The 12,049-nt window shown below is 39.5% G+C and overlaps 1 protein-coding gene across 9 annotated transcripts in view; it reads right to left on the bottom strand.

Annotated features, from left to right (window-relative positions):
- Positions 1-12,045, bottom strand: part of tcf12 (transcription factor 12) — a 70,359-nt gene extending 58,314 nt beyond the window's left edge. For 7 of the 9 annotated variants that reach the window (XM_069523739.1, XM_069523759.1, XM_069523769.1 and 4 more), the window contains exons 1-6: positions 11,909-12,045; positions 10,803-10,844; positions 10,396-10,702; positions 9,620-9,708; positions 9,345-9,417; positions 194-267 (exon numbers count right to left, since the gene is read on the bottom strand). In XM_069523739.1, coding sequence (XP_069379840.1) covers positions 194-267; positions 9,345-9,417; positions 9,620-9,691 — 219 coding nt within the window. In that variant the 5' untranslated portion in view covers positions 9,692-9,708; positions 10,396-10,702; positions 10,803-10,844; positions 11,909-12,045. Of the gene's footprint in view, positions 1-193; positions 268-9,344; positions 9,418-9,619; positions 9,709-9,962; positions 10,186-10,395; positions 10,703-10,802; positions 10,845-11,908 lie in introns of those variants that run through there. The other 2 variants (XM_069523745.1, XM_069523748.1) reach the window with 2 other exon arrangements.
- Positions 12,046-12,049: the final 4 nt, after the last annotated feature.

The raw sequence follows: 12,049 nt of genomic DNA, 5'->3' as shown, positions 1-12,049 counted from the left end.
AGGTAGGTGGTTTTATCTGCCACAAAATCTATTCCACCTGCCATCAGTATATTAACCAGTCACAGAGAAATATGTCCATTACAGGTCATACAACATGGCATTGTGATTCTACCACTTTGATGTAATGAGTGTTAAATGATGTGCTGTGGAGCATAAAGGCCATTCAGAGGCAGGGAGGTGAGGGTCATCTTACCCGGGAGGTCTCATAGGGAGGACTTGACTCGCCACCTGGGGCCCAGGATGCTTGGCTGGTCCGCTCATCCATACCTGTCAGAGCGAGAGATGCACAACTCAGTCAGCAAGAGGAGATTACTCTTAGAGTTTATCTACATTCTCTGTATCCCTCACTCACTCACTCACTCACACACACACACAACTGAAGAACAAAAATAAACATCATCGTCTTCCGCTTAAGTCGAGTCAAATCAATTTATCTACAATGCACATTTAAAAAAATAGATGTTGACCAAAGCAGCTAAACAGCTAAGATAGGGGAGACGCATACAAATATAAAACAAACAGCCGAGAGAAACAAAAAGTACATTGAATTAACAAATTAAAAACAAAACAGTACGATTGTATAATAATAAGATAAGACAGCATTAATACATTTCAACCTCTGGCTTTCATCTGATTCAAAAGCCAGAGTAAAAGTGGGTGTTGAGCAGGTTTTAAGTGTTTCAAACAGATGCATAATAACTGAGATGTGATTTTATAACTCTCCTATGTTTTCCTCTTTTGAAATGAAAAATAAACGTGACTCATAATATCCTCCAAAGTTACCCTTCCTGACAAAAAAAACTATTTTTAATGGTGTCATTTATTTTGCTTTACATGAATCGTGAGGAAAATACGCATTTCTTTGTAAACCTCATTGTGAAATCACGAACTTATGACTTTATGATTTGGCATTGATGTATGCCAGGCTACTTCCAAACAGCTGAGCACTGAAACTTAATAAAACTAATTTTTTCAGTTAAAGAAAATCTCTGTGCTTTAAAAGTCAAAGAGACAGAAAAATGAAATCAATCCATCCAACCAAACTGCAAAGCTGGACCATCTGGCATATGTTGAAAAATATAATATCTGATCCTTGCAATGTAATTGAAGTGATATAGTCTGCAAAAAAAATACTCGATGGCTCAATTGTTCCTGCTGTTTGAGACAATATTGTGCAGCAGAAACAGCCAAAGTCCCCACAAACAAGACATAATTGTAGCACGGTAAAGCGTCAACATTGTCCAAGTTATTGATTGTCCCTGTCGTAATTTCATCTGTCTCAGTAAAATGCAATACCATTTGTTCATTTTCAACTTCAAATAAAAGAAATACGAGGTTAAAGAATATTGTGTATGCTCAGGAATATAATAATACAGCAAGACACAAACAAAACTAATATTTTTAACCTTGAAATTTAACAAATGATTTTCAGTTAGCTGCCTCCACGCAGCGAGCATGGAATAAACAACTCCAATAACAGCACAGGTCTGTGGTCATTAATCAAAACACTCTGAATCATAAAGTTTAAATATGGCTCATCACGTTGCTCTTGATAAAGACAATCAAACTTATCTGGGTTTAATAAAAACTTCTCACTCAGTGCTACAGAGACATGATGGAGTACGATAATGTATATGATCACTGTCACGTTTTGTAGACATTGTATATTCTAATTCTGTGTTTTTATAAAACATTTATTTTCTACTGTACTTAACCAGGGAGTCTCTCACCAGAAATCATGCTCCAGTTAGCAGTTATAGAGGACTTTTATCAACATATTGTTTTGCTGTTAAAACACAGCACAATCATTTCTCTTTCTTAAAAATTCTTTCTGGGAAAAATCTAAAGTTAAATTGCCTCAAATTCTTCATCAGGCTGGGTAATCATGGTGTATCATTCATAACCATGATACTTGTGTTCAGAGCGCTCAGAGAGTGCATATACCTTCACAAAGGCCCAACAGTCCCCTGAAGAAACCACATTCAAATTCCCCTTATGCTGATTTTTTGGGATCTGCACCAAATTGCCCACATCTGTTTCATCCAGATCAATGAATTAATCTGAGAAATCAAAAAAAATTATGGTAAAACACAGTATCTCGCCAAAATGTAATAGATTCTTCCCTGACCCAGAACACATCCTCCCACCAAGTTTTGTGGTAATCCATTCAGTATTTTTTATGTAATCTTGCTTACAAACAAACAAACAAACACAAAAATAGACGGGGGGGAAAAAAGAATCAACAATAATTGAACTACCTCTGCAGTTACTACTGCCTGTGTTACTAAAAGCACATGGGGTTTTTTTGTGTGACAACACCAGTGTGACATATTGTAGCCCAACTGAGGCGTTTCACGCAGTGGCTGTAACAATGGTCAGTGTTTGCTCTCTGGGCCACTGGCTGTCATCTCGTCTGATTACCATCTCTTACCAGCGCTCAAGGGTCCCCTCTCTTCTCCTTGCACAGACAGCCAGCACAATAAGATTACTCACTGACACAACAAGCTAAAGTAAAAAAAAAAATACACAAATTCACTGTCTGTAGTGTAAAGATAATGAATCAGGAGACCCAATGCTTCACTGTTGAATGGTCTGTCTGACGTACAGTATCACGCCTTTCTCACAGTTTGTTTAAAGCTCCAATAATCAACATTATTTTATTTTCACAGTGATTCCAGTTAGTTTCAAGGGGCTGGCAGTGACATAACCATGAATCATAAACTAAATCAACTGAGGTTTTTGGCGTCTTTTAGCAGCACATTTATAGTCACAGATGACCAGCAGCAGCAGGCAGCTGGTTTCAGCTCTGGAAACTCAACCACACTGTGCGTGTAGACAATGTTAGAAAACCTCATGGTAATTTCTGAGGATGTAGTCTGTGGTGCTGTTCAACTGTTAGAGAGGTTTTTCTACAGTTGACCTCAACATTTAAATCAGCGAGGATTAGACACACAATTCAGTTGAGGTTATTCAGTAACACTTAACAGGATATTCACTGGAAATATAAAAACGTTGTATTATTGAACATCGGATGGGTTTAATTAGTTTTCAACAAATAGTAGTGAAATAATATAGATTTGTATAAGTACATGATGTCACTGAAGGAAACATGTTCAATTCCCAAAGTAAAGGCCTTCATTGAAAGATAGACTATAGCAGGAGTAAGTAAGTATATTCAGCAACTGTATTATCACCAATCTGACCTGACATCCATTATGCTTCTCTTTGGCACAATATAAACCTGATTGCTGAGTGGAACACATCTCACTTCAATTCATCAACGTCACCTCTGCTGTGCAGCAGTCTCCAAATAAACTTTATGCATTGACAAAGAATAGAACATGTCAGGGAAAAGATGTGAATGACTTAAAATAAGATAAATAATGTCAAATGATCAGTATATACAGAGTTAATTTTTTTGTAAACCTCCTGGTGAGAATGTGAAGGGCTGACAGAGTAAGCACAGATGTTGGCGATCACAACTCTCTATTGAGTCATTCATAAACAGCTACACCCTTCCCAAGCCCCCAGTTCAATATAAAACTCATCCAACAGGAAGACTGAGGAGGGTTTTTCCAGTAGAGAGATTTCTTTTTTACCACTTCTGTTGTAAGATCATGCAAAAAAGGCTGAAGCATTGTAAAGTGTCAACTTAGCAAACAGAGGGAAATAATTTAATAACCAGTAGTGCAGCTTCATCCTTGTATCCACTGAATAAGCAAGGACACTGAAGAGAACATCTATTTTCTCCATTTAAAAGGTTTTCACATGGAACCTGAATGGTTTGGTCAAAGCAAACTCTGGTGAGTTTTCACATTTACTGAGGTACAGCTCATTCAGGCTGGTGACTAAAATGTTCATGCAATAATCCTGCTATTGTTTTAAGACACTTATTTGGTCATGACATGCAGTCAACATATCTAATAATATTAATAATGCTCATCAGTTATTTCTTCATGTCTTTGTACCAACATGATTTATTTGTCTTTTAATGATATTAAAGCTCTCAACATGCTGGATATGTTCATTCTGAAAAAAAACGTGCAAATCAAGCAATACAAAGCATAATATATTTACAATATGTAATTTAATTTCACCCTGGATATACAGTGAAGTACAACAACAACTTTCAAATACAAACAGAGGGGAGATTTGATAACCTTCCAACATAAACTCTCAAACATGATATAATACCTTCGGACACAAAGATCAGATTCAGCTATGAACACCTGAGGAAACTATCAAATCCAAATCCTTCTGGTATCTTCTGGCTGGAGTTAAAAAAGAGAAAAAAAAATTCTGGTCCAGGCAGCATCTTGAATGAAATGAGAAATATCAGTCATTTAAAAACCAGTTAACCGGATTCCCAGCACAGATTTACTTATTATTTCCTATGACCCAGGACAACTGTATCAGGATCATGTCTGATGAGAATATGATGTGATATTGGGTTCATGCCTCAGTATCTCACCACTTTTTTAATGACATTCATGTTAATGTGCACAAATGCAAACCACACGCATGATTTGTTGACCCGCAGAGAGCTTCTGGCTCCATGTGGAAAAAAAAGTTGAAACTTTGATAAATCAACTGAGAGCAGCACAAATGGTGAAACCAACGTCTGCATCAACTACATGTTTACAAATAAAGGCTGTGGAGAAAAAGCTGGAGATTCAATTAAAAGTTTCGACAGGGGTACAGGGTCAGAGAGGGTAAATGATGGTTTAGCCTTGATTCCATTTCCTACTATAAATTATATTAACTTGTCCTTTAAAGAAACATTCAGCACCAGGTCCTACATTTCTGGAGAAACAGTCAGAGAGAGAGAGAGAGAGAGAGAGAGGAAGGGAAGGGAAGGAGAGAGAGAGAGAGGGGGGGGGGGGGGGGGGTGAGAGAGAGAGCTTTGATTTAGATGAAGACTGTCAAACTATAAGTTACTTGAGACACAAGCAAGAATACTCAGTAGAGCGTATACCTGCGCCAAGGACCAACAGTCCACTTAAATTCAATCAAGCTTCACCAGATTTCTCACACTCAGATATCAGTGCCCCAAATAAGCCTAATTTCTGTTTTCATCAAGATCCATCAAATGATTCACTATGATTCAGAAAATTCCTTTATCCCCTTTCTGTACAGATCTGCACAAGAATTTTGTCTTTTTTTTTTTTTCCATTGGCCCATGTCCCATCCTTTCATCCAGTTTTGTGGAAATTCATCCAGTAGTTTTTGTGAAATCCTGCTGACAGAAAAACAAACAAACAAACCAACAGACAGAGGTGAAATCATGACCTCTTTTGGGAGGTTACATACATGTTAATAAATCATTTTTAAGTATGAATTGACTCAATTGAAATAGGACTGCACCTCATGCTCTCTGTTGTGATTGGCTGTTGGTTTTAACAACAATATGAACACACAGTGAGGCCACAGTGAGGCTCTCTTTGGCTGCTTCCAGCTAAAAAAGACAATGTTCATAGTGCATTTTTCTTTGTTTTGTTTGAGGACCCAACTGATGACAAACCAACCAGCTCCAGCTCACTGCTAACCAATGGACCACTTCATTACACTAAGAATATATCCACATATTTATATATATTATGTTTAAAATGGCTCCATTCATAATCCATTATAATCTCTTTCTGGAATAACACACCTGAAAACGAATGACCATTCACGCACACATGTAAACAAGAAGCTGAACGTCTACTCTGCAGCAGGACATTCGTCATTAGTCAAAGCTGATGCTGTTTTGTCTTCAGGAAAAGGGTCATGTGACAGGAGCGTGACGAATCAGGGAAGGATATGTTGTGACTGTTCATCAGGAAGTAAGCATGGCCTTTTTTTGAGGGGCTCAAAACCTCCTGAGTAACATGAAGACCAGGCGTAAACGTAGTGAAAGAGATGCCGTTCAAAACTAAAGCTTATTATCGTCAGCAGCCATCCACAGCCCCACTCCACTAAATGGCCTCATCAAATTTGCATCATCAACACAGCTGGAAGGGAGAAGTGATGATTCTCAGTTTGAGCCACACTGGCTATTTTTTCCAATCCATCTTTCTCTGGCGCACTTCTGAAGGGTCTCGCTGGTCCCACTCTGTCTCAATTATCTGGCTATACCCAGCTGAGATACAATAATCCAAACTCTCATTCCCTGCAATTTCCACACTTGTGTCTGCACACTCACTTGCCTTATGTTCACAATCGCTTATGAACGTGCTTTTTCCTCTGCTGCGGGGATCAGAGACCCAGGAGTGCACTCTGCAGGCTGCAGAGGATGGATTTACCCATGATAGACCTGATACACTTCAAGGTACTGGAGTTTATTATGACAACTTTATCTAGAATATGATGAGTTTTGCAATATTTGTCAAGAAATATGATGATTAGAATGAATTTACTTGATAAAAACCAAACCAGAAACAATAACTACACAACTACAGCAAGGTTTCCGTGGTCTGAACTTCTCCTGTGGTGTCATCCAGGTGTCCTTGAACCCCCAAATTCAAATTTGGTTTGCTGACATTTAGGCTAAAAACAAGGTGTAAATGACGATATTTGGAGTCTAATTTGAATGTCGGGGATTACAAACACTCGGATGACACCACAGTGGACGCATGTTTTTGTCTGTTTTTTGTTTTACATTCGAAGGAGTCACAAGTTACTTAAATGGTTTTGGATTTGGCTACAACGCTTTACCACTGAAACTCCAAACGTTTCATGGACTCAAACACTTCACCCACTCCTCCATCAGCATGGGGTGATTAGATAAGGAGTGAATTTTCATTTTTTGGTTAACTATCCCTTTAATGTCACTTTTATATCAGTCTCCTTAAATTCAACACTGACTGAACATTGTTTGAGTTTGTGGCTGTGATGACAAGTGGTTGAAGAAGTTACAGATGGAGGCAATGAGCCTTCGTTGACTCCTCGACAGCTACTTTGATAGCAGGGCTTTGACCGGTTGTGCTGGAAAAGGGGTGAAAATCGGCATTTCCACTCAGGTCTCATGTTTCCATCATAACTGGAGTCAACAAATACCCATGACTAGTTGGCCACTGCAACGTCAGGGGCTTAACAATTAACAGCTATACTGTTCTTCTTCTTGTTTATCATATAACAGAATGTATCCAACATATAAACCATCATGAAAGCATTTAGAAAGTATCATGTGCAACACAATTATCAGATTATTGTGGCTGCTTTCTCAAACTAATCAGGTAGAATCGCAAGTGGCTGAAAATCAACAAGTAACATGTTTTTTCAGACCCACATAGATTCTTCACATTTGGAAAATAATTAACAATATATCTACTAAAGTTTGAATTTTACAGAAGATATAGTTATAATACACACAAACATATATTACAGAAAGTTTTATAGTTAAACAGACCAAGAAAAAGTTAACATTAGATAAAAGTACATCTTAGCTATAATATAATAACAAGACTTTATAAATAAAACCTTTTATTTGCATTAGGCAAAATATCTTGTAAGTAGTCATGTTAAAATTTGTTGATCATTTTTGCTGGAAGTAGTAGGAAACCACAGTCCACACTGGGACTTATACGTTTCTAAAGGATGAGGCTGGTGACCAGACAACAAGCAGCAAACGACAACGAGCTTTGGCCGTGACACACATTTCTCCTGACAGTCTCCAATTCTTTTCTGTTTCACAACAAGCACCATGCTGATGCTCTTCTATTTTAAAAGTCCCAGAGTGCAAGGCCCAGCCTAAAGGTAGCTGTCAACATGATGAAAACATCTTACTCTATCAAATCATAAAACACACATCAATGCCATCTCAATACAACACATGGCTGAAGTCAATTTCGGACATAGCACTCGTGGCAGTCCCAGTATTATGTTTATGGTAGATGCGATCGGGCTTTAAAAATCCTGTGTGCTAGTTTGAAAAGCAAGAATCAAAGGTTTTAGAAGTGTGTTTTAGAAATGACATAACAACTGGGCTTGTAAAAACGTTTCATAACTAACAATTGGAAAATAAACACTGAGTTGCCAGTTTATTACAAACAATATGTATGATCTAAAGCAAACAAAGCCCTGTGATACATCCCATCTTTGACACTTGAATGGTGACAGAAAGGAAGTTGTAGAGGTTGCAGTAAGAGCTGTTGCTCTGCTGGACTGCACATTAAACTGTAGATTTAGATTCAGTCCACAAGTTAATACAAACACCTAATATAGTCTAAAAAACAAGTAGAACAATGATCACCTGGACCACTTGTGTCATTAATACATAAAACGAGTTCCCTTTGGGATTTTCTTTGTCATTTGTTTTACTGAAGAGAGCACACCCACAGACATCCTCCCCACTTGAATGATTAGGTTTTCTTAAATCATTGCTAACAACTCCACAGTTCATGTGTAACAGCTCTGTTCTTGTTCCTTTGTCTTTTTGTTCAGTTTCCACTACATGTGTCTTTCGTTTCACAGATAACTGACAACAACGAGGCTTTGTCGATGCACACAAAACATGCTTTGAGAGGACATAATGCTTGATTGTTGACTTTCTTTAGTGGCACATCAGACAATAGATGTGCTTCGGATTAATGTCCTGTTGCGTTTGTAGCCAGGAAGTGATCCAGAAGCAGGGAATCTGAACTTTGGTTATCACAACAAAAACCATCCACAAACTAGTTCAACAACAAAGATGCTCAAAGATAGTTCCCCCAAAAAGCAGGCATTAAAAAAGAACAGCCAGTGTGTGTGAGCATATGAGGGTTGAGACAATTATCAAAGAAACTCAAACATAAGTCAATGAGAATATGTCTCACAATCCCATTAAACTACACTAAAGTCCGTCACCAGATTCTAACTCAGACATATTAATTCATTTGATTTCAAAAGTGTCTTACGCTCCCCACACAGACCCTGATAAGCGCACAGGCAATGTTTCTGTGAACACTTGCTGCACTGACAACAACACACCTCGATCAGAGCAGCCAATAACACCTTATTTATGCATCTGAAAGTAAAAGGGCTTTCACACAACCATGTTAATAAGGTAAATAAAACATCTACACATGTCTATGGCCTGCACAGAGCTTTGTTCCACTTCTTTACTACAGTGCTCCGCTACAATTCCAGGTGGGAAGCTCATGTTTCAAGCACTAGATGTGCACCTCACACACAACCCTCACTCAGAGGAGGGAAAAGAATCACATTCAAGATTGCAATAAGACCATTTTCCTTCTGCCTTCCATTCAGAAATAAACCCAAACAACGTTGAAACAAATAGATTAGTCGGTGAAAATGATTTTTGTGTGAAGATCAATCAATGCATGCAAGCAGGAACAGAGAACGGGTGAGTGAACGGGTCCTACCTGATGCACTGAACTGACTGCTTCCAAGAGTGGTGGGCCTGTTTTTCCCTCTGCTTACAGGTGGAGAGAACATCTGAAGGGAATAACAGGGACATGTGTCTACAATTAGAGCAAAGACTCCACTGTGCCAATCAAAACTATCACTTATAATCATCCTGAAAGCAGCTCACGGTTTTAATAATCTGCCAATACTGATCAATGAGTCTGTGAAGGTCCTCACACCTAGAAGACCTCAGAGCTGGAATAAAAAAAGAAAGAGTGAAAAGGCATCATACCGCACTGAAATCCAGCAGGTCACTTAATTCCTTGTCTGTTCCAAGCGCGGCAATCCGCTGCTGAGGATTCATCCTGGCGATCTAGAAACCTGGAGGAGACACACAGTGCATCAGGTCACATCTTCGGGGACTATTTCGTGCCACGGAGGGGGACGTGTTGTGGCTGCAGGATAAAGAGCATCACTGTGGAGTAAAGTTGGCTGTGACGGAGCCTCGCGTAGAGACAGTGGCGGCGCTGCCTCACAGCCACCGATCAGACGGTGCACACGTTCATTTGCACTCATTCAGTTCTTTGCTGTGATTAAAAGGAGAAATCACTGTTGTTGAATTGCAGCTTGTTTACCTGCAGCCTCGCGTTAACAGCGCGCGCGTGTGTGTGTGTGTGCGCTGCCGGTGACAGGTTCTCACAAGTGACTGGATCAGTCTTCACGGACGATGTGCATGTCAGTGATTTGTGGGGCTGGTTTTCTGGACGTATCTGATGTGAGCGGAGGCGCCCCGCGTCACTTAGCGGAGCGGCTAACATTAGCTGCACACACTGGTCCGTCTGGATGGAAAACAGCTAGCGGTGTTAGTCCGCGTGGACATTAGTGGAGAGCAGACCGTGACACAAATCACCCCCCCCCCCCCCCGATGAGTAACACACACAAACTAACAGTGCACATGACAACAGCAGTCCCCAGCTCCACCACACAAACCCAATTAGGCTCTTTCTCAACTCCCAACTTCTCCCACAGGTCCGACAGCTTCGCACCAACTCCTGCAACATATTTTACCTTTTTGTCCGCTTGAAATCCCGACTAGGGTGATCTGGTGACGGCTCGCTCTGCTGCGACACGCCTCGAAACTGCGGAACGCGGGTTTAAACGCCAGCACCTGTGAAAAGCTCCGCTATATGTCTCAGTTACGAGTTTCCCTTAGGCAGACATTTTTCCTTTTGCGAAAGCCTCAGCACCACGATGACATTGGTTATTGTATCCCTCCGCCGAGCGCAGTGACATGCTGGTCCTGCACAGCGGGGGATGCTGCGGGAGTCAGCGCGCGCTCACGTTCACTGACACACCGACCATCAGCTTCTCTCTGCTGTCGTGAGGCGGAAACTCAGCTTCATTCAAATGCGTGAATAATGAACGTGTAAACAACTCAACTGTCAATATTATTTAGTACAGCGACATAAACTCACCATCATCCACACAGCATCCAGTTTACTTAGGGAAATCCATGCCTGAAAGAATGCAACACAGTGTATTGATTTTATAATAATGATAATAAAGTATTTACAGTTTCAAGGTGTTTATAATGAAGTAAGACAACACATAGATACAATGGCAAAATGAGAAAAAACAAACAGGGGGAAAGGCTTCCTGTACTCTTTGGAGCTTCTTCCATCAGTGTAAATAGAATCATTCAAATAAACAAACGACTCAGAAAAACCCCCAGAAAGGTTTCCTGTACTATCAAGGGTTAAATCAGATCACTTTTCCTAAGTCATATTTTACGTAACGTCCTGACGCCCCTCGATCACTGCATGTGAGTGGATCTGATGATATGATTAATGGTACATTTGTGAAGAAATCACAGTATTTACCAAAACTGACATCAACCTGGGTGGAACCTGTATCACTAGCTACTTTCGCCATTTCTTGACCAAGATAACTTTTTTCAAAATCTATTTTGTAAACCTTTTCTTCCATTGTCATTATACTCACATAATGTATAGTCTGTCATAAACTCAATTTACCCAAAAAAGTATTATTCCAGCACAGAAAATATGGTGGCACTAAATACATTGATAGAAACTAAGAGAGGTCAGGTTACATACACACTGCAAAGGACAAGGACCAAAGTCTTATAACTCAGTCTACATGCATTCAGTCTCTTACATCCATCCATCACTGCGTGTCCTCCAGAATAAGTTTCTTCCATGCAATTAAACATGTATGCTTTTATAGCCGGCACTTTTTTCACACAGTCATTCATTTGTATTCCATAGACTAAAGCAATTCTGCCTTTTCAATTCGGACACCATTCCATAAGACAACACATACACGTTATAGACATGAAGCCTCCTCATAAAGGTCATCAAATATTTGAATTTTTACATTCAAGAGTTGAACTGGAAACAATGACTTATGTCCTAAAGGCCCCAAGCCAGCACTTTTTAATACACTGCAATGTATTGCACTACTGACCTCTATATAGTACTACACACTACAGATAAATAGATAGATGATCGATCGATGATAGAAAGATATAGATAGATAGAATTAAGTGTCTGTGGGATTTTACATGTAAAAAACAGAAAGTCCTCTTCACAGTCCCAGTTCACAGGTGCAGCCAGCGATTCCACTCCACTTTTGAAAAGTTTAAATCCAATGAATATATCTTCATGACCCACTACCTCGAAGTTCTCGGTGTGGATTGAAAAAA

The sequence above is a fragment of the Paralichthys olivaceus genome, chromosome 1, assembly GCF_024713975.1.
Source record: "Paralichthys olivaceus isolate ysfri-2021 chromosome 1, ASM2471397v2, whole genome shotgun sequence".
In the NCBI taxonomy this organism is placed as follows: Eukaryota; Metazoa; Chordata; class Actinopteri; order Pleuronectiformes; family Paralichthyidae; genus Paralichthys; species Paralichthys olivaceus.
The sequence above is the reverse complement of the archived record's forward strand: the minus strand, read 5'-3'. Positions and strand labels throughout refer to the sequence as shown.